Raw genomic sequence first — 22,655 nt, 5'->3', positions numbered from 1 at the left:
ATGTGTAAGTACACTCTGTAAAGAAAAAATAGCGACACTTGCTCGGATATGGGTTTCACAAGATTATGAAGTGAATTAAAACAATTAGGAAAACAGGATTTGTCCACCAGCCGTATTTGTGAAGGAGCGTTCTCGAATGCATTAGTAAACTGTAGAACGAGCAGGGGTCCTGAAGCGTTGCAAGGGCGCGGATAGGAGGGAGTGAGAGAGGCAGGAGGCATCGTCGGTCGTGTTCGTTCGATGGAAAACCTCTCGTCATGTGATGCCTCTCTCACTCACTCCTATCGTCGCAGAAGAAACGGGAGATGGTTTTGCGAAAACGATTACATTTATCCAACAACCCAAGTTCTTTTCTCTTTTCATTTATTTTTTTTATGTTTCAATGCAAGAGGCTTCCTCTCGTGCTACTCTGTTGCTTTTGAGGTGCATTGTGCAGGCGGGAAGTTCGCATCGCACGAAGCACTCATCGGCTTCCATTCAACAGATTAGCACCAGAGGGAGCCTCTTGCATTGAAACATAAAAAAAAAATGAAAATAGAAAAGAACTGGGGGTGTTGGTTAATGAATCCTGTGAAAAGCATATCCGAGCAAGTGTCGCTATTTTTTCTTTACAGAGTGTATATGCAAGTAGCGAAGTAGCATGAGTAGTACGAATCTCTTTCAAATGGTTGTCTCTGTACAATAAATTGTCGTAAGTCCTTTACAGCATTCAAAAAACTTTGTGAGTAATAAGATACATGTGAAATACAAATTGGAAGATCGAATCGATTCACTCATTATAAACTGTGAAAAATGGCATCTTTCGGGGATAGATTCTATTTAATGTTGTTGTATGATCATTATTTTCCTTTTTCAGTGTTATAGCTGTAAAATACAATACATTCATAGAATAAGTGTTTCTATTGCTAATTTTAGGGGAGATAAAGGGGCCGACGTACAGTCCTGGCTTGTAACAACCCCAATAACTTCCAATGGGTTCATTACAACCGAGAAGTGTCCATGACTGTACATACAGAAAACTAAATGCATCACGTTATTCTCCTTGAACCTCCCCCCGTGCCCATGATGGTCCTGTACTAGATGTACGAATACTTTTAAGCGTAATTTATTGTATTATTTTAAAATAATTCTATTTTCTCCTTTATGCATTTTTGTTAGCGTAAATATTTTGCACAAGTCACATTATAACATTGTCTTCTATCAAGCTTTGTGGTGTAATTTGACATTGTAGCGAAATTTCGATGAGAATACCAATTAAAACAAAAAATCCGAGGGGTACGACCATGACATGAACAACTTTGTAAAGGCAATTTCTTTTTTTTTAGCACAGAACACGCCAAGCGACATGACAATACATATATTTTTTACACAACACGGGATTGTTGTCCGACTGTACCTCCTTGGGTGGTATTACGTCAAATTTACTTAATCGATAGATTTCGACGTTTTATGTAACAATTTTTGTTTCAGGGCGTGGAATCCACCGATAATAATCCCAATAGTATCACATAAAACTACACATTACTTTACGATAACACATCTCCGCGAGCTAAAAACAATAGAACCATCAAGTTTTTTCACTTTCTAGATAAAGAGTACCGCCACTACACCTGTACTTACCGTAGGACTCAACTGTAGAGTCGTACTACTATCCTTCTACACCTGTAAACTTTTCCGCACAAAAACCTGCAGATTGTTTTCATAAACTTGAAGTTTGTCGGTAAGAACGTCAACGTTAAATTCTAGATTCTTACAGTACACTGAGAGAAATGCCATTTTTAATAACGAACAGAACACCACACGTAACTTACAAATTGCACTGTTCAAAGAGAGCGCCACGTATCATCATTCACCACTGTCATCTATGTGGAGCTGCAGTAGCGAACAAGATAGCAGCGAACAGGTGGAAGACGTAAAAGTGATAGTTTGAAGGAACACGGCACGGTTAAATGATTCAAGGATTTCTGAACCAGAATTGTATTATAACAACTTTCTGACATACATTTTCATCATGTACTTTAACTATGTTGAATAATTTTGAAAAAACACGTTCCTGAGACCCTTCACGAATCCACGTCATAAATGAGCAAGATGACAGTTTCAGAACACAAGCATGGACGTCCGGAAGGGAGCCAAAGGGGGCCGCCTCCTAGAAAATGAAGGCCCATCTAAAAAGTATATATATTTCACACATAATTTCGTTTTAGTCACGGTAATTTATGTTAATTATTATAAGCGTGTTGAAGGAACATGATAATTCCAGACTGAAGCAGTGTTTCTTGAGGAGGCATCACTATTATGGGGGAAATATGCCTCTTTTGCCCCCCTGGAAAAAAAACCTTGCTTGCCCCTCCCTGGAAAAAAATCCTGCGTACGTCGATGAACACAAGGAGAGGCGCCCCTCCCCATTTCTACATTGCTACCCGCCCTAACTTTCCACCCCATGGTGGTCCTACTGTCCACCATCCCTTCAAAAAACATGACTGTGTTATCTACGGTTTTAATGAGGAAAAAAAATAATAGCTATCACCTGTCAGTCATAACAGAAGAGTCTACCTCACCAAGTGGTAGATAGCTATTCAGATTTTGCCCTACACAAGATACATGGGACAATTATGTTTCCTCCACCTCACGTTAAATTTTAATCGAATCGATTAATCAATTAAACACATTTGATGCCCTAAAACATAATTTTCTGTAAAACGAGCAAATGACTAAGATAAGTGTTGCAAAATGCAATAATAATTTTCAGCACAACAAGCAGTGTAAGGAATTGAATGAACAGTTGATTTTTTAAAATATTATTTTCAACTTTTCTTATTTGTTGTTAATAACGACCCAGCAATGGATATTTAATTCGCAAGGCCGTAAACGGTCCTATATTTTACCATATTTTCTAGTGCGTGATCTTTTCTTTAGGAAAGCCGTGTCAAATGACGGTTGTAACATCCATTACACTCCCTTCTCCCACTGGCGTACGCAGGGGGGAACTGGTGTGGCTACAGCCCCTCCAGAAATTTTGAGAAAAATAAAATTTTCAAAGAACTAAAATTGTAACTGAAAATCCCCTTAAAATAACCCCCGATTAGCATTTTCGTCTTTCAACAACTTTTAACCAGTGCTATCGGCATGTGTCGGTTGAATTTTATTTACCGATACCGACCAGTGGCGTGCTCAGGATTTTCGAAAGGGTGGGGTTTTGTACACCATTTCTCGTAGTCATCTCTCATTTTGCCATCTTTTCCTAGCTTTGACGTTCTTTTTATTTTTAGGAATACTGAGTCGAATGGGGGGGTTATGACCACCACCAACCCCCCCTTGGGCACGCCACTGATACCGACCGATACTTTTCCTGCATTTTAAGTATTTTGCGGGCTCCGCAAAAATGCCACGCAATACTTTCACGGAGTCTAATTGTCAAAATTCCAAGTCTCTATTATTTTTGCACCAATATAGCGTGATAAGACTATTTTATGATTAGAATATTTTAAAGTAAAACTCTTAATAAATTGATGCACGTGACTGGAAATACAGTGCGTTCATTTGCCGGCATTTTCGTCCCACTTTGAACAACTCTTATATGTTCGTATAAATATGCGGGACGTTACGGGATGAAAATGGCGGCATTTGTGCCACGCACCGCCGTCTGCGGTCACGCGCTATCTCGGCCCCGAGCAAAACTAAACGCACTGTAGTTATAGTCCACGCGTTTACTTAGTTAACGTCCAAGAACTGAAGGAAGCCGCCGCCACGAACGTCGGTGGGGTTAAACAGCGGGCGAGTTGTTTTCGTCCAATCACACTTAACCTTCAGCCAATGGGCGCAGCTGTCATTCTGCTCGTCTACTCCACGTGGAGTCTCAGTCACATGACTGCAGATACGCTGTTGCCGTACTTTGCAACTTCAATGTGGAGACCGTGGGAAGGTGCTAGTGCGCGGAGGGACAAGGTGGCGCAGAGTAGATGTGTGGCAACACTGTGCTTTGAATGTGATTGTTGCAGCTGGTAGGCGCCCTCCGTGGACTCCAAAGCCAGACTGTCGTTAACGAAGCTATACTTTTATACTCCAATATTACTCAGTATTTTTAACAACTTTTAATTATTGCAATTTTGAAGCATCGTTACCGGTCAGAATCGCTAAGAGTATCGGAATCGGGGTAAATATCGGTTCAAAGTGATATCGGCTCAATCCTAGAAATCATCAAATATTTTACTGTGTATTCCACCCTCTCCCAGAATGCATCTATGTAATATCCACCTTTTCCCTTTGTTGCAGGTGAATTGGCAGAACACTTCAGCGAACTAAATCTAGGGTTGGACAGGAAACCCACGAAGAGGCCGCCACCAGCGTACTTGTGTCATCTGTGTTTCAAGAAAGGCCACTACATCAAAGAATGTCCACAGGTGAGGACGTTTTTTTTCTTCTTCTCTTATGAACTACTGCGATTCAAAAATATGCTGTTGTAGCTGTAATATTCGAGACGAGGCCGAGACAGATTTCTGTAAAATCGAAAGCAGACCGGAATTTCATGTCTGAGACTGTGTGGTATTAAAAACGCTATCTAAATCAAATTTACTTTACTATGCCATTTCGTCAGACATGCCAAGCGGATATCTACTCTACCTGAATATTTACAGGTAAGTAATATACATATTTTGTTTATAGTAATTACAATATGTGGTTGTATGTACACATATTTTTTCTTGAAAAAAAAAACAACACATTTTTTAGGAACTCGTAGCATCAAAAACAGTGGCGTAATCTAAAAATTTACCCTGGTTTAGCGCAAAAATTATTTTATATGTGAATTAAATATAATATAAATAAAACACCAATACAGCCATGCAAGTAAAACAAAAACAGAAGTCCGGCAACTTCACATTTTCCGGAAATCTCTGTATTCTTTTTTTTTTACCTGAAATTGGACCTGCATTTCCATGCACCGAGGGAAATTTCCTTTCGTGTAGCAACACTGTATCTGCCAAGCGCGGCACAGAAAGCAGGAAGGAACAAGCAGTGTTCTCCCGCCAACGCTGTTTGGAGCGGTGGAACAGCACAGCCAGTCGCCCACTTTTTCTTTCAGGTCCTTCGCCCTCCCTGCGTACAATTGAGGAGGAAACCCAGTTCTCAAAAGGGTGCGATGGAGAACGATCAGTGGCGTACATGAACCAGTCTTTAAGTTCTTTGAATAACGTACTTAGAATCTGCTTTAGAAGCTTGCTTTAATAGTTTCCATAATATAAATGAGTAGGGCTAGAATTTTCATGACCTAGCATTTTTTTTTTTTGGTAAGGGTGATGTGTTCCGTAAACATATACCAATTCATTAGTGTTGCCCACGAGACGAGACTTTGGCCTGTCTCGTCTCGTGGAAGTCTCGTGGAAATGCTGTCTCGTCTCGAAAATATTATATTGTCTCGGGGCACATGGTCAATCTCGTCTCGTCTCGAATTTTTAAAAGCCTGTCCCGTCTCGTCCCGTGGACAACACTACAATTCATATTATGAAGAAACTATACCCCGCGACAGGTTAAGTTTGCAGCAGGTTTTATGTATTAAACCGCGCGAGAACGGTGCTCAACATCTCCCGTGCGAGTCTTGCCTCAACCGCCGAGCCGTTCATATCACAGACATTGAGAAAATCGGCAGTATTGCAGCGGAACTATATTCTGCGCGCACGTTTGGGTCTACATGGGCGAAAAGTTGCTGCAAACTTAACTTGTCGCGGGGCTTAATTGAATGAAGGTGCTTTTTAAGGGCATATTTGCCTTTTTCTGCACGATAGAGCATATTTTGATGGATTTTCAGTCATATTTTCAGTTGCATTGCAACTCAGCGCCCATAAAGTGAACTAAAATAGTACGTATGTGAGAATATTTCAGCATATGTTAGATATTGATGTTTAAAACAGTCCAGTTATAAAGGCATATTTTTCAAATTATAGTGCATATTTTGTACAATTTTAGATCATAAGAGTATATTTTATTTTGCAGTGATTTTTAGGTCATAAAAATCCTAGCCCTATTAATGAGCAATTATCCATATACTCGTATTAAAGCTAAATGTACATAAAACAATATTTTAAACGTTGGTTTACCGGTGACTGATCGAAACCTATGAGTCAAACAAACAACAAAAAGTTAATTGATTGATTTATTTGACTTAGCTTTTCTGTCGCTTATGGCTAATCACGAACTTGAGGGCGAGTGGGTGATATTATGATGAACTGGTGAAAGGACATCAATCAAAAGTCATAGAAGTCATACTCTAAATACAAACTTACCCTCCCCCGCTGGAAAATTTTGAACAAACCCGTATATGCAAGAACCTTATTATTTTCAATCGCGATAATGCCGAAAAAGTTAACGCGCCCGAAATTGCTTTGAAGATGAAGCGGATATTACATCCTTAACACATTTTCACGCACACAAAGTCTCTTGACTTAATGCAAATCTGGCGTTTATCTCGAATATTCCATCTGGGCTTTGGGGGGTGTAAGTTTAGCCAAAATGACCAAAAAATGGGCTTTCCTAAAACAAATTAGGTAGGTTTTGATTTAGTTTATTTTACTTCGCGTTTTGTGCCTCTTGGCTAATTTGCGAAGATGGGGATGAGTGATGAAATGATGAAATTGATGAATGGACATTCACAAACAACCAAGCCCGACCGGGAATCGAACCCGGGACCCTTGGCGTCGCAGCGCGATGTGCTAACCACTCGGCCACAGGGTCGGGCAAATTAGGTAGGTGTTTGTGGTGTGGATAAAGCATTGTTTGTGATGCAAAACGTAGAACTTTCCGTGATATTTTTACGGTTTCTCGTAAATTTCACATGTTCTACAAAGAACACAACAAAAATTGTAAGTTAATGTTTTCGTTGGCAAAAAGTGATATTTTATGGGTACATTACTCACAATTAATATACAAGTGACAGATACGTTGCAAGTTGAATTTTCAAACATTTTTTTAAAAAAGTTGGGTGCAACCCGAAAAAAACATTCTGGCCCGCCCGGTTCGTTCTTCCGCCTAAGAATTTAACAAATGCTATACCATATTGTCGTTTAATCGTGCGCTAAAACTACGGAGTTGGAAACAGTGGCGTTGTTTAGCTACGCCAGCAATGTTTATTTCCCCCAGCGTGCCTCAGTCTTCCCCCCCTTCCACGTCGTAACAGTTCTTTTTTTTTCCCCAACTGCACTCCCACACTTCGTAGTTCCTTCTCCCTCACATTCACTCTTGCCCACGCAGGCATTTGGGCATTTCCACACTTCTGTCAGGACTTACATGCAGGGGCGCCGAAACCGGGAGAGCCAAGTTCTCCGTTGTGCCCAATGTATAACTTTCGACCCCTGTTGTCATGGATTATTTGAGGTCTCTGTGGAAAATTACGCATGATTCTGCTCTGAAATGGGCGTTTTACTCTATCTCGGTATTATTTTTTTCCAAATACACAATTAATCAAAACGCATGGTATATTTATGCTGGTGAACAATGTAAAAATATCAGCACCATGCCATGAAAACTTAGTGGAAATCACCTGCTAGAATTTATTTATTTCGTCGTCTTTTACATGGCGAAGTTAAGGCTGTGGAGCCTTTTCTTCCACTTCACCATGTTTACAAAAAAAATTGAATATGAAATAATTAAAATATTGAAAAAGAAAAGAAAGAAAAAAATATAAAAATTACAGAGAAATAAAAAATACAAAGAAAAATTACATATAAGAAAGGAAATCTAACCTATAGATACGGGCACACACACTCACACTCACACATACATATTTTTGCCCTTACACACGTACAAGCAAATACATAACACTACACTTACTTAAGCACAGTTGTCGCTGAGGTTGGTCACTTGCAGAATGGTGTCCTCCTTTAACCCACAAGGCTGCACACTTTTCGGCAGGGAATTCTTTGATGATTGGACATGGACGTCAGCAGGATATTTTCCAGGGAGAGGCAAGGAAGGTATTTTTTCCAGGGGGGGGCAAACAACGCACATTTTCTCCAATAATAGTGTTGTTCCCTCAAAAAACATTGTTTTAATTTGAATTTATCATGTTCATGGAATAATTAACACATATTTTTTTGGCTGAAATGAAATTGTGTGGGAAATATACAGAGCATTTCCTGACATTCGCTACGAGACTCGGCGGCAAGCTGCCCGGCATCAGCGCTTGTCTTTCCCGGTGAACGGGTCAGCGACAGTCGCTAGAGTCGGCTATTAAAATTACAGTTTTCATATTGTGTACTAACCTTGACTACAGAAGGTGTTGAAAATGATGTCTCTCTGCTGCAACACATTCCTGGCATCTCCGAAGGAAATTGGTATTTACACGTGCAAGTTCGTCTACTGTAATTCTCCCGATTTTTCGTACAATACTCTCTTTTAACTCACGGATGGTGTGCGGATTGTCTTTCTATATTTTATTTCCCCATTTTTCTTTCTACTTTTATTCAGAACTGACCCTGTTACTCTAAACTTTTTTACGAGGTTTAATATAAGCGACTGTCGCGGACCCGTTCACCGGGAAAGACAAGCGCTGATGCCGGGCCGTCTGCTGCCGAGTCTCGTAGCGAATGTCAGGGAACGCTCTGTAGAAATTTTCATTTACATTGAATCACTCCATGTGCCCATTTTCACATTAGGGGCTGGAGTGAATTTAGTTTCTGCACATAACTTCACGTTTAACACAATCGTGTCATTATATAAATCAGTGAATGTTACAGTATCGGACACTGCCGGGTTGTAATGAATACATTGACTTTCAATAGAATCGTTGCAACCCGGCAGTGTCCGCGACTGTACACAGAAACTATTTTTTATTATATATATATATATACTTAAAAATGTCAAAAAATGACCTTAAAATTCTTTAAAAATGACCTAAAAATAATTTTAACACTGATAACGAAAGCTGGATTTTTCATAAATTACAAGAGAGCATAGTTGAATAATTCGATAAAATCAATTGTTTGTTGGATTAAACTACTGAAACAAAGGGATAAAAGCAATTAAGTGCCAATGTAGTTTTCGTAAGTTGCATAAAATATACCGCAAGGTTTTTCTGTGTATGCACAGAGAAATACTCTCTTTGGTATAAGTAATTCATCTTTCAGAGTGGTCCTCCCAGCGGCCAGCATCTGAAAATACGCTTGTGTTTCGCGTACATCACATTATATTATTTTAAATATTGTGACTAATTTTACTTTAAAACCACACATTAAAGCGGCAATAGTGACCAGCATGGGATCCTCCAAAGTGACTTTGTGACAGTCAGATTTACCGTCATTATTATTATTAATATTATTCATGTCTGTAGCGGTAAAAAGATGTGTTGATTCAAAGTGTAGAGTGTTTTAATTTGTAAGAATACATATTTGATTTTTGCCAAGCCGACGGGAGGAACGAGACGTTCGCGTGTCTTAAGGGTGATTACCTGAAGGGTCACGTTATGCGTCTAAAGCTTAGGAAATTCGACCGTAATGACAAACATTTAAATATCTCGGTTTCCAGCGGTCAGATTCATGGGAAACTTATACCAGCGAAGCAGCATGTGTGCAAGGACGGATGTGTGGAGTTTCGTCGCGATCAAGCAACAATTACGGACGCCAGATCAAATCGGTTTTAATTGATCAGTTTGTGGACACCGGTTGCAATTGAGCTATGGGCGACGGCCAGGCGGAAGCTTAATCCGCACATACCGAACTTCGAGCACGGCCCGTCCAAGTTGGGAGAACCGAAGTTCGAGCACGGCCCGTCCAAGTTGGGAGACAATAGAGCGAAGTGGAATGACCTCTCCGGAAGCGTCACTTCAACGTGCGCCTAGCGTCCTTTTTCAAAATCCAAATAAAACGAAGGACATGGTTTTTCGATACACAGTCTTACCGCGATCCTTGTAGCGAGAGCACCTCCGTGCTACCTCTCCGTATACAGTTTTGCCGCGATTCTTGTAGCGACAGCGCCTTCGTGCTACCTCTTCGTATACAGTGGACTTTGTTGTGTTTTGCGAACACCAGTGTGTGATCAACCGCTGGGGGGAAGTTGAAGCGAGACCGTGTTTCCGTGATTACCTTACGCCGTTTATAGTTTTTGTGAAACGAGGAACACCGGAAATTATGGCGGGCTAGAGGAAGAAGAGAGATGAGGGCGTTACCCTCGATTCGCCCGATGTCAGAAGAAATGACGAGCCATGCCTACAACATGCCAAGAAACGACGAGCTACGCCGACGACGCCTACCGGCCGCCACAAAGAGAGAGAGATGTTGAACGCCGCCCTGTCGACGCCCCGACACGCCGACGACGCCTACCAGCCGGCACAGAGAGAGATATGTTGAACGCCGCCCTGTCGACGCCCCGACACACCGACGACGCCTACCAGCCCACGGAGATGTTCACCGACCCCGAGAGGAAGAGAAGCCGAGGAACCAGACGTATGAACGCCCTTCGCATCTTCATCGTCGCGACCAAGGAAACCTTTCGTGTGAATACTATGTGTTTTCAATCGCCCATAAAGACGCCAGGATGCACCTCGGAAGCTGAGAGATGGTAATGTATTCATCTGTGTGAATGTCAGCACGTGACGGCCCGATTGATTTAGAGAACGCCCTTGAAATTCGTCAACATTTTGAAAACGCCCACTGAACTCGAACTTCATACCAAACTCCCGTCGCGCTTGTCATTTGTAATTTATCTGTCTCAGGTCAATTTTTCTTATTCCTTGTGATATTTTTTTTTATGATCTTAAATTCATTGTTGTTTGTGCTCCTTTGTATTTGTTTAAAGTGCGTACTATTAGAGTAAAGCGCCGCCCACTTAATTGTTTAATCTACTTGAGGTTTGTTCATTTTTATGTGTCAGTGCTGTGTCGCTGCTAGCTACGTCAGGTCGCATATGTGATTATTTGTTAAAGTATTTGCCTGGTAATATGAATTGCTCGTCGCGGCGAAGTGATTAAGTCCCGCCTGCTAGAGAGTATATGTTTGCGTCACTCAACGGAGGTTATTTGTTATGTTTGGAACCACGTGAGGTCTTGTAGAAAGGAAAACGTCCGCCCACGTGAATGTAATTGCAGTTGAGACGCCTTTGTTTATGCCGGACAAATAATGTATGGTCACCGCGCCGACCTAGTTTCTTTTTAAAAAAGGGTGAACTTAAGTAAGGGCTGGCTAGGATTTGAGTAGCACTGGAGCAAAATCACAAATGACCTGGTTAGACAAAAATTAAGGTAAATTTAAATATGAATGCAATCATTAGGGCTTATCGTCATAAAACCTGTACATGTCATGTATCATTCTTTGTGTCGATGACCCCGTGAGAACTGAATGTGTGAATGAATGTGAGAGCGTGAAAGAGGGGGAGATGTAGTAAATTGATTCTTGTTTTGTTGTGAATAGAATATACTTTTTATTTTCATGTTAATTTTTGGGCTATATCATTTCGTACGCATGTCGCTACCCGTGATTTTCAGGTATGCAGCTAGCCGCTTCCCGGCTACAGGTAAAGAAGTGGTAATTTGGAAGTACATATGTCTTTGTTTTTATTCGATATGGCTTATTACTATGCACTGTTGGTCACCGGTTCCTACACACGAACTTAACCTGGACCGTAACGCTATTTCGCTTGCCCGAGGGAGATTTTGCCGCCTCTATCTAGGTAGTGGTAGCATTTGTTTTCCCGGGCAAGGGAGGTCGTTTCAACTTCACGGAAAGTATTTCAAATAAATTTACCACGTTTATGTATTTAATCCATTGCCAAACATTTCAGGTGAAATAATGTATTTTTTCATTGACCGTAATTTCGAAAAATAGCGAACTTGCTAAAAGACCATGTCATGAAATTTAAATATGTAAGTTATGCTAGCAAATGCATTTAAAATTCACGAAACAACAAGGGAGGAGAAAAATAAGTCTCAAAACTGGAGAAAAATGCAATAAAAAACAGAAAGAAAATATTGCAAAATGACGTAAAAGCAAAAAAGGTCACAATTCCAAAAAAAAAAAAAGCAAAATAAAATTACATTTTCTGGTTCTAACTGAAGGGAAACAAACAAATATCAAGTTTATCATTGTTTTCGATTTTCTGTCCATTTTTTTTGACACGACTGGAAACCCCCGGCATGAGCCAGTGCTCCCCCCCTCTCCCCAAGGGATTTTCATCGCCGCTGTTAGAGAAGTAGAATATCAGCATAATACAATGGAAATATTTTTAACATACAAGCAAGGTGCCGTAAACACAGGCGTGCTTGTATCCTGGCAACCCCTTCCTAGGAAACTGTTACTATTTCTCACTGAGGTCTTCGTTTGGAGAGAGGATTTCTTCAACGCAGCCACGACGAACGAAACACATAACTGTTCTGCTCTCGGTTGTCGTTATAGGGGAAAACGCATCACAAATTTGGACCAGATGCCTTTTTCTCTTTTTTTCTGTGCGGGAGGGAGAGGGGGGAGTGTCTGCAACGCGTTGGTGGGGTGGGAGATATTTTCAGCTGAGCAGGTCAAGTGCCTGGCCACAAGTCAAGGCTTGGCGCTGATGGAGCAGCGGCAGAACGTGGAAGCTTCCGCTACATTCAATGGAAGAAACTAAATATGCACACGCGCGCCGAACTTCACTTCAAGATTGTTTCAGGTTTTGTCTGTTTATGGTCGACCTTGATGTGCTTCCAAAACAAGACATAGGAATGTACCTACAGTTTTAAACATGAATGTAACTTGGGGCATAATTTTGAGGGAGCAGAATCGAACTTAGGGCTTAATTTTTATTTTTTTTGCTCATAAGAGAGGATCCAGGATGACTTGCTACAGTTGCAAAATCACAAATATTGCTCTTCAGGTCCCAAGAGGTTAATAAAAGTACCTCTAACTTGTAAATTTTAATACGCCTGAATTTTCCGCCAAGTTACGCCTGTTATTTTAAAGTTTAAAGTGTAGATAAGCTACTCGTAGAACGTCTTGCATGCACGAACTGCAAACTGTTCTTCAGTGTTTGGAAGTGACTCAGTTACAAGTAACAGTTACTTTTTTTAAGAGAAGTAACGTTTCAACAGTTACTTTCACAGTTACATTTAGAGTTACTTCATGAATAGGGTTACCAGATCGCTATAAGGGAAATGTAGGACATAATGTTCCGGAATGTAGGACATTGAGTCAAAATGTAGGACACAAAATATTCGCAATAAATAATACATATTTCTATTGTTACGCGCTGATAAAACTAACTCAACTGAACTAAGCAACGCAACAACGCAGAATCGCTCCCCGTGACACCTGTCACACGGATTAAACATTACATGAATCATAATACGGTCAGGATAAGTGCCTACAGTCGGAGTTACCGAGAATAAACCTAGGAGGATTTGATTTTAAGTACCTGAAATGACGTTACATAATACTACGGTGGTTCTGAATATACACGTATATTAAAGCACAGATAAATACACAGTACATCTTGCCCTCTTTCACTCGATCTCTCATTCATACACTCATTCCATGGCATATTGCGACAATATGACAATTTCAAAGGTTAGATTAATTAATACTTTGACTATACTTATGCTATTTCTTGGCTACATTGCCGTTTACAATTTACCGTTTAGGATTTTAAGTATAAAGTGAATAATTGTTCCTTGTGCGAACCCCTTTTATCTTTTCTGAAGGTATAAATATATTTCAATGAACTATTGTTTGCTGTAAACATAAACTCTGATCTATAACATTGATTAGTCCGCCAGAATACCGATGTCTAGTTATGCCCTAGCACTGATTTAAGTTATGGAATGATTTGATTTACGCAGATTCCCGGTAGATTGGCGTCATGTCTCTCACACACGCACATGGTTGGATCTTACCTTCACTGCATTCCCTCTGACCTGGGTAGGGTGAAAGTGGTCCTACAGTTTTGGAAGACGTCCGCACTCCATTGTTGTACTTTGCTGTTATCCTGGTTGGCGAAAATGGATCTCCCGGCCGTTCCGTATGGCATCATCGGATCCTGGCTTCACTCGTTCACTTCACAGGGACGTCCATGACGGTACACGTACACTGTCGACTCCATACGACAACTAGCGCAGTAGTAGTAGGTCAGTCCTTCGCGGTTTCACATGGACACACATGGCTATTAAATGTTATTAACTTCTGCTAACTTAGGACGTTGTTTCGGACGATTGACACAGGTGGACGTGTCTGGCGTTATTCTCACATACCACACGTATGTGCACGAATGCGTTGACGGCGAGGGGGAAACGACCCCCCTGGGTCTACTCTGCTCTACTCCATGGCTCTAAACACTCACGCGAGTAAAAGACAAATCCAGACCACGGGTCTGATCGCGACTCGCAGCTAGGTCGCGCGTAGCTCACACTCCGGTGTCGATTCTAGGCAAACTGTTTTCTCGCTATTCCGAATCATCCCTTTTATTCCACATTTGAACGAGGTGACGCTCTAGTCTCTGTGTTCAGGTGTTTATTTATTGTTTCTGGTGCTTTGACCGTTGTCCTCCTATCCTGGTCAAGGCTCAGTCCGGTCCTTAACCTCTGGTAGCAGCCCCTCGTGCAGAGATGAGGCAAAATCTTCCGCTATTGTGTCAGTCACGGACAGAGAGTGTTATCTCAGTAGGGTATCGTCTCCCATTGAATCCAGCGATGAATCTTTAATAATTCATAACTCCCGTAGTTCTGTTCTGATTAAGCTCAGATCTTGGAATCAGTACTTTCAAGATGTGGTCTTCCGCTGGTTAAAATCTCATCCAATTCGGTCCATTGGTTTAGAAGTTGCTCTTTTCCTGCTATTCCTTATAAGAATGCATGTAAATCCGAATTCGGGCGAAAAACGGTGGTTGAGCAAATTAGTTCTGTTTTTAGTGTTAGATTGGCTAAGGCAGTCGCTAGACACCTTTATTCGCGACGGATTTTAATATTACCAATTGTAATTAATTCTTAATAATGGGCATATAATAATAATAATAATAATAATCCTTAGCGCGACAGCCCATGAAGGGCCTTGGCTTACCTACCGACTGCCGGTCTCCCTCCCACACTTTCCTTCGTCACCTCTAAGCGTGGAGATCTGCAACCAGTATTGGAATAGTCGGGGGGTCAGCCCGACGTATCCCCAGCAGTTATAGTAGGTCGTCTCGACCGGATTACGCTCACTCACAACAGGCAATTAGATTAATTACCTGTTACTCAATATTTGACCGTTATACTATAGAACACGTTACAGAGTAATTTAAAATTGACACTTTTCAGTTAAAAAAAAAAAGAGTTCTTAATGAATTCTTTAATTCAAAATTTCCAAACTTGTAATCATACTAAACAATGCACATGTTTTAACTGGTAGTTCTCAGAGGAGCCAATTTTTCCCAAAATTTCAGGTTTAGTCAAAATATATTTATGAGAGACTGGACAGTCAAACTTTGAAATTATATGGACCAGTACCAAACTTCTTACAGACTTTATGAAAAAAAAAATCTCTCGTGAGTCCGTTGTGCCGATGGTTATGAAAGTAATCTCTCAACCTTTGCATTATGACCTGTAATGGCAAACAAATATTCAGCTATTGCCGTCAGGGGTGCCCCCCCCCAAAGGCCCATGACGGACTCCCCCCAAAAGGTAGAACATTTGCCCCCCCCGTTTATGCCGAATTAATTACTCAAATTATTTTGTCAGACAAAATTTGGGGAAAAATATAATACCGAAGGTATACGTATGCGTAACTTTCATGTACAACATATGTTTTACACTACAACATGGAGAAAATAAGAAAATACATATGCAACAAGCTAACACTAAATTGTGTACGTATTCAAAGCTTATTCAATACAAATATACATCACATATTATTAAATTCATAACATTACAGAAAATAAGTACATTGCGAGCGAAGCGAGCAAGAAAACTTTACAAAATATATTTTTATTTGCATAAAATTTGAAATCGAAGGGGGTAATTGCTCCTCTGTGCCCTACTGCAGGTGCCCTTGGCCATCAACGTTTGTCCCGGCCTCCCCGATGCCGCAGTGGTAGCGTCGTCGCCTTTTAATCAAGGGGTCCCGGGTTCGATACCCGGTGGAGGCACAAGTGGTTCGGATCCCACTTTAAACTGTAGGTCCAGTCCCGATTAGCCTTACTGTGCATAAGGTGAACTTAAAACAACAAATCAATCAATCAATCAACGTTTGACCCCCTTCCCCCCTAGAAATGACTTCCGTCAAAGTTAGGGGGGGCAATAATCCCCTGCCCCCCTGTGGTTGCGTCACTGTATAATACAGACATATTTAAGCAATATATGTTTACTTTAGATACTTAGGCTCACTGCCATTGTTAGTCAACCTTATTCTGCACAGTTTGTCTGCTCGACTAACCTTGTATTAATGTGAATACAACGCCCCCTTTCTCCATCCCAACCGATTCTAAAGGCATAAGAGGTGGTTTCATTTCAACCCTATCGCCGCGATCACCCACAGGTAGGTAGAAAAACTAAACATAAGAACCAAAATTAAAAATCAATAACAAGTCAATCAAACGATACGACCCCCCCCCCCATTTTTGTGTGCAGATATATAGAATTGGTATAAAATTCTGTCCCCCCAAAAATTCCCATGACGCAGGCGAGTCATGAACCCCCCCTGTGGGCACCCATGATTGCCGTAATTGAAATGGTTCCAGAAGTTTCATCTTGGGTAGTTTTTAGTTGAATAACAGGGTTTCTACCAAAATAACAAATCCAAAATGTTTGAGTTTTTCAGGACTTTTTATTTACATTTTTTTCGGTTTTCTTTACCTAAGTAGGAGTCGAATAAATAAAGGTTAAGATGGAAATTAGCAATTAAGAAACTATTTAATAAGGAAATCCTACCAAAAGGCCGATTAAAATGAAAAGCGCAGCAGTATATAACAAGAGATTTAGACCTGTTTTATCTCTTAATGCATGCTGGACGCATTTGGCAGACTAGCGAGGCTCTGGCGTCTGAACTCACAGCCAATATAATCTTATGTGGGGCTCGTGTTGTCCCAATATGTTTGTGATTGCCCCTTGATCCATCTTATCTTAACACCATTCATCCTCATCTTCGCGATTAGCCAAAGGGGCAGAAAAGTGAAATAAAATAAACTAAATCAACTAATCAGTCATTGGGATAGCAATAATTCTTGACCACAAGTATAATTTATTGACTTCTTGACCTACTTTCTTGACTTTCACGACTTTCTTGACTGGGAGACACCCTAAATAACTTCGTTCTCTATACCCCTGCTTTACAATCAAAATAATGAATAAGAATGGGAAACACCTCGTTTCATCAGTATAAACCCTAAGGCAAGAAATTACCCTCAGGCATTGAACGGTCGCATCATCAGAATGTGGCCCCAAAAGTTTTGTTCATTAATTGCTTGCGTTTTTCCGATTGTGCTCTAGCAGGATAATATTTTATTTTATTTTTCGGCAATGACTGAATCAAAATAAATGTCATTATTGAGTTCGGGAGCGCAGTCCATATAGACTTGAAACTTGCATGATTTATCTTTGTTAAACTGAAACACGTATTTTCCTAATTAATATATTGTGACGATCAAAATGTAGGACACTTATGACGTTTTTCAAATTCCTCCCAGACGCCGGACAGAAGGCTAAAATGTAGGACATGTCCGGGAAAAACCGGACGTCTGGTAACCCTATTCATGAATCATGACACTTAAGTTGCTATGCAAGTGTCGTAAATTATTGGTGATTTAGGACTTAAAGTGAACCAGAACCACCAATAAACTACATACTAGTTTCTGCTGCGATACAAATGTCCATCCTTTGTTACATCAATTCTTGAAAACATTAGATGAAGAGGAAAAGAGAAATTTGTTGAACTAAATTTGTCTCCTCTCTGTGGCCAGTCGGTAGGCTCTGGGTTCCAGGCAGGGATTTCTGAGTGGCAGGTTTATCGCATGTTTCATCTTTCGTTTGATAGTCCTCAATTCTAAAGCGATATATGCATAACTCTGAAGAGGGGTGAATTTCCCAGAAGCAGGAAGATGAGATTAGGAGAATCTGTTCCTGTTGCTGTTAGTTTGCCATTGTCAGTTGTGTGCTGTGAAGTATGTCTCGTTTCTGTAGTATGTTCATCTGTGGTCTCATAATTGTCCCCTTGTGTGCAGCATCCGATAGTTTCTTTCGTTTTTATTACAATTAGTAATCGATTTGTGTAATTTGTTTGCAAGAAAATTTCCAGTGGAAAGTAACTGTAACTGAGTTACTTTTTAAAATAAGTAACTGTAACTCGGTTACTTTTGTAAGCAATTAACTGTAACTAGTTACCTTTTAAAAAGTAACTTTCCGAACACTGCTGTTCTTTCATTGATTAGTTGAAAGCTTGTATCAAAACCAGTTCCTCTTTTTTTTGGATCATCGTATATCTTGAAACACGGAAGTTGCGTTATAAATATTTCCACTATATTTTTTTTGTGCCGGGATAGTGTAGTCGGTAGAGCGTCTGACTGCCACGGGTGGTTACGTCACAGTCGGATTCACTCTAATTGGAGTAAGACACTGCGAAAATCACAAAGATATTACACATTTCATGTAACGATTGACACAGTGAAGAAAAAGGTATAAAGCTGCTTAACGTGTCAAAGACACTAAGCAGTCAAATGTTGCTCCAGGTAATGTTTTAAATTCTGAAATTGTAATGTGATGTGATGTGATCCCAACTAGTACTTATTTTCATTAAATTGCAATAAACATTAATGTGTGAAAAAGTTATAGGAATGAGACCACAAAATCTGTATAACGGATATCCTGATTATAAATTATCCGTTTCGGATGCAACGGATAGGATAATCCGAATAATAAACAGTAAATATGTAGTTCACGTCCTAAAGACACTGGACCAAATTCATAGCTCATGATTTCCTCTGTAGAATTGTTTTTGTTTCGTGCCTTTAGAGCCAAGGGTTGAGGAGATATGTAGTTTAAAACAGTCATGTGTTTCCCTACAATTGACGTGTTCCATTTCTTGCCATATTGGTGAGAAGCTAGTATATTTTTTTCTGCAGTGTTTCGTTCACTTGCGTTTGTTACATGTTGCTTTTGTTGTTTTGAAATGTATGCACTATTTAACTAATATGATAGATAAAACACAGTTCTATAACAAGATCAGTTCACAGACCAGCCCAAAAAAGGGTCACTTCGCCTAACACGTATTGCAGAGTTTTTCGTAGAAAACTGGCTGGTTATTGGAGAATTAGATACTTATTTCACAAATATCCCACAAACAAACTACTTTTTTACTATTAAACGCCGGTATCACGAGTCGCTACAATCTCTATCCGTCTCGGTCCAATCTCGCCACCAAAGTTACCGAGTTCGAGTACAAACCTGAGAGTAAGTACTACGTGCTACGAAAATGCACGGGTAGCCCCACGAACCATGCACAGGTAGCCCCACAAACCATTCACGGATAGCCCCACGAACCATGCACGGTTAGGTTAGGCTAACATAGTTAAAATTTGGGGTCGTAGTAAAAAAAGGAATATATATATTTCCTTTTCTAGGTATTCTAAAAACAAAATCTTCCGATAAACAGTGCTTTTCTTGAGAAATCGAGGGTGTCGGTTGCTATCACGGAACCGCTTATTTTGCAAGTTCAACACGTGAGCGCCAAATTAAAACTGCAGATTCGTGATTAGGAGCCATACATTATTGAGTATGCGAAATATGAACGAGATTGGGGAAGTGTCCGGCAGGGGCGCCGACTTGTCAAAATTATTGGGGGGGGGGCTCTGATCACTGAAATAAATGAATGACTCACTCCCTCCCTTTTTTAAAAATAAATATTACGTCTTCGTATAGGAGTTTTTAAGCAGCTATTGTATTCCTCATGCAAATGAAATGTAACATGAAAAACGTTTAGAAAATGTTTCAAAATCACTTTGTCTTTTGTGTCTGCTCATTTCTTTTTTTTAGATAATTAACATTTTTTTATTCAAAAGTATGTATTTACATTACGAGGCCAAGCTAACAGTTTTATGCCGGCCTCGGTAGCCGAGCGTGCTGGGTGGTCTACTCAACTCGCTTTGATCCGGAGGTCTCAGGGTCCGCAACAGACATGTGACGGGTTGAAAATAACCTTAGTGTTGACGTACCCTTAAAATAACTATTTACAATATTTAACAGTTTTATTTAATTATTTACATAAATGCTAACACAAATCGTAGGAAAATAGTTTTACTTTTTTGTTCTTGCTACAATATTTTATTTTTAAATTTAATTTTGCAATAATAATAATAATAAAAAATAGCATGTACACTAAGATATAAAGTGACATACACAACAAAAACATATGAACATGATTTAAAAATAAAGCAAAAGTTGCTCTACGCACCGAGTTATTTTTTTTATGAACTCATTAACGAGCGGTCTCAGGTACAAATTATCAAGCACAGTTTGATGTATGTGGATTACCGCTAAGCTGCTTAGTCTCTTCTGCCCCATTGTAGATCTCAAATATGTCTTTAGTCGGCGAATAGCACTGAATGACCTTTCGGCTGTGGCTGTCGTCACTGGCACAGTGCGGAGGACCATCATGAATTTGTCAACTTCAGGCAGAAGCTCCTGGAGGGTGCTGTCTTCCAAAAGAAACTTCCTTATGTCACGCATGGTAGTTAGAACCACTTTCTTCTGTTTGACGATATCACCAAGCATGGACATATGTAAGGAGAGGAGAGCATAACGACATCCAAATCTTGACGAAAGAATTCTCGCGTTTCCTCAAAGTTTGTTGTGCAACTGTTCACAGCTGAGATGCATTCTTTCTCTACGGCTGTTACTTTTTGTAGTCCTGTAGATTCATGTCCTTGTTTAACACATGATTTTGCTGTGTAACAGGCGTCAGTGTATATTAATTTATAATGCTATTTTGGAGTGTAGATCTTGTCGAGTTTTGGCAGCATCAGGATTTTCAAGTCTCTTAGGGACGTGCCGTTGCCGGGGCAATTCGTGCTCATCAACGAGGCTGGATTTGCCCTCTGTGCATTTCTGCCAGAACTGTTCAAAACTCATTCGCTTTACTTGAAAGATGTCAGTCAAGTATTTTAGTTTTGATTCCACTTCTGTAGCACCAATGCGTGGAAACTGAATCTTACAGTTTACCTCTTCTATTGGACCCATCACATGGCAGTAGAGGAAGAGAAAGAAAAATGTCTTGAAGTGAAGCATTGTCTCCAGCTATGCAGCACGTTTTGATGCTGCGTCAGTAAAATATTCTTCAGAAAATTTATCAAAAAAATTGAGAAGGTTTTCATAGTTCCTTAAGATCTGTTGCATACTGGAGGCTCTCAACGTCCACCGACGAGGGCAAAGTGGTCGCAGTCCAGTATGACCAAACCTTCTCATTCACATCAAAAATATTCCTAAATATTTGCATTCTTTTAGGGGATTCCCAAACAGTCTTTAACAAGTTGTTGGCTAAATTCATTATGTCTCTGATTAATATATGTATAATAGTAAATAATAATTATATACTTAGTATATAGTAATAAGTCATGTGTTTTGCTGTCTCCGGTCATAGCCCCCCAAAGTTGATGGTTTAGCGGTCTCAACCCCCCAAAGTTGATGGTCTAGAACATTTTAAATGTGTATTTAAAGTTAAGTTCATGTGGCACAATTCAGAGTAAACTTTACAAGAGAAGCAAAATAATACATTAGATTCTCTTAAGCAAAATTATTTGGGGGGCTCTGCCCCCATATCGTTAACATTGGGGGGCTCGAGCCCCCCCCCAAGCCCCATGGAGTCGGCGCCTATGGTGTCCGGTATTATAAAATCGCTCCCCAATTTTATCTAATCATCACTCATCCTCATCGTCGCGGTTAGCAGACATCGTAGAAAAGCGACGTAAAGTAACGAAATACAAACACTACTCGCTGCCTTTGTACTTATTTTATACATTCCCTTTCTGTCACGTTTGGCTAATTGCAACGATGAGGGCGAATAATGATTAGGGGATAGTCCCAAAAAAACAGGTCAGAATCTGGCGTGATTGCGAATCGACCACTCAACGTGGTTGGCCACTGAAGCAGCTGTTAACCTTGAGGGGTAGAAAAGTGGCGCCAAGTCACGAAAATAAAGTATCAACCTACTGTATCAACAACGATAATAAATTTGTAACATACCTTATTCCGGCACATTGCTTCCTGCAGTTATGTGGTGAATGGGGCCAAGCGTATTGTCCAAGTAGTTGATTCATTTTTCACAATCCACATATACGTTACACACACACACACGTACGACACGTTTTCTTTGAACTTTACGGATGAATACAAGCGATAGAAATGTTCGAAACAATTCTCGCAGTCATAAGCACGTACACCAGCTTGCTACGTCATCAGTATCACGAAAAGTCTGAATTACGCTATATGAATGTTGCATTTCGTTCACAAAAAGATATCGCACACTTTATAAATATAAATACAGCTTCAATTGCAACAGAATCACTTATAGAAACATTGTGTACTACACAGTCTGTCTCATACCCCGACACAAGCACTATGCCAGACTATGTAATGGATACTTACAAGAATTGACCACAAGTGTCGCTACATGTAATATTGATAGGCTTCCTTGCTGACGTTCGTTTCTGCTCAATGTGGGATGCTTTATGTTAAGTTTTCAGGT

At 40.2% G+C, this 22,655-nt stretch overlaps 2 protein-coding genes across 2 annotated transcripts in view; one reads left to right on the top strand and one right to left on the bottom strand.

Moving 5' to 3' along the window:
• Nucleotides 1–22,511, bottom strand: part of LOC146000444 (cyclin-dependent kinase-like 4) — a 346,071-nt gene extending 323,560 nt beyond the window's left edge. Inside the window, exon 1 of the mRNA XM_083138087.1 lies at nucleotides 22,154–22,511. The gene's annotated coding sequence lies outside the window, so the exon portion shown is untranslated. The remainder of the gene's footprint in view (nucleotides 1–22,153) is intronic.
• Nucleotides 1–22,655, top strand: part of LOC146000445 (zinc finger CCHC domain-containing protein 24-like) — a 152,958-nt gene that overhangs the window by 110,173 nt on the left and 20,130 nt on the right. Inside the window, exon 3 of the mRNA XM_083138091.1 lies at nucleotides 4,276–4,403. Within this exon, the coding sequence (XP_082994217.1) occupies nucleotides 4,276–4,403 (128 nt within the window). The remainder of the gene's footprint in view (nucleotides 1–4,275; nucleotides 4,404–22,655) is intronic.

The sequence above is a fragment of the Lepisma saccharinum genome, chromosome 16 (genome assembly GCF_977018435.1).
Source record: "Lepisma saccharinum chromosome 16, izLepSacc3.1, whole genome shotgun sequence".
NCBI lineage: Eukaryota > Metazoa > Arthropoda > Insecta > Zygentoma > Lepismatidae > Lepisma > Lepisma saccharinum.
This window is presented reverse-complemented; position numbering and strand designations above follow the sequence as displayed.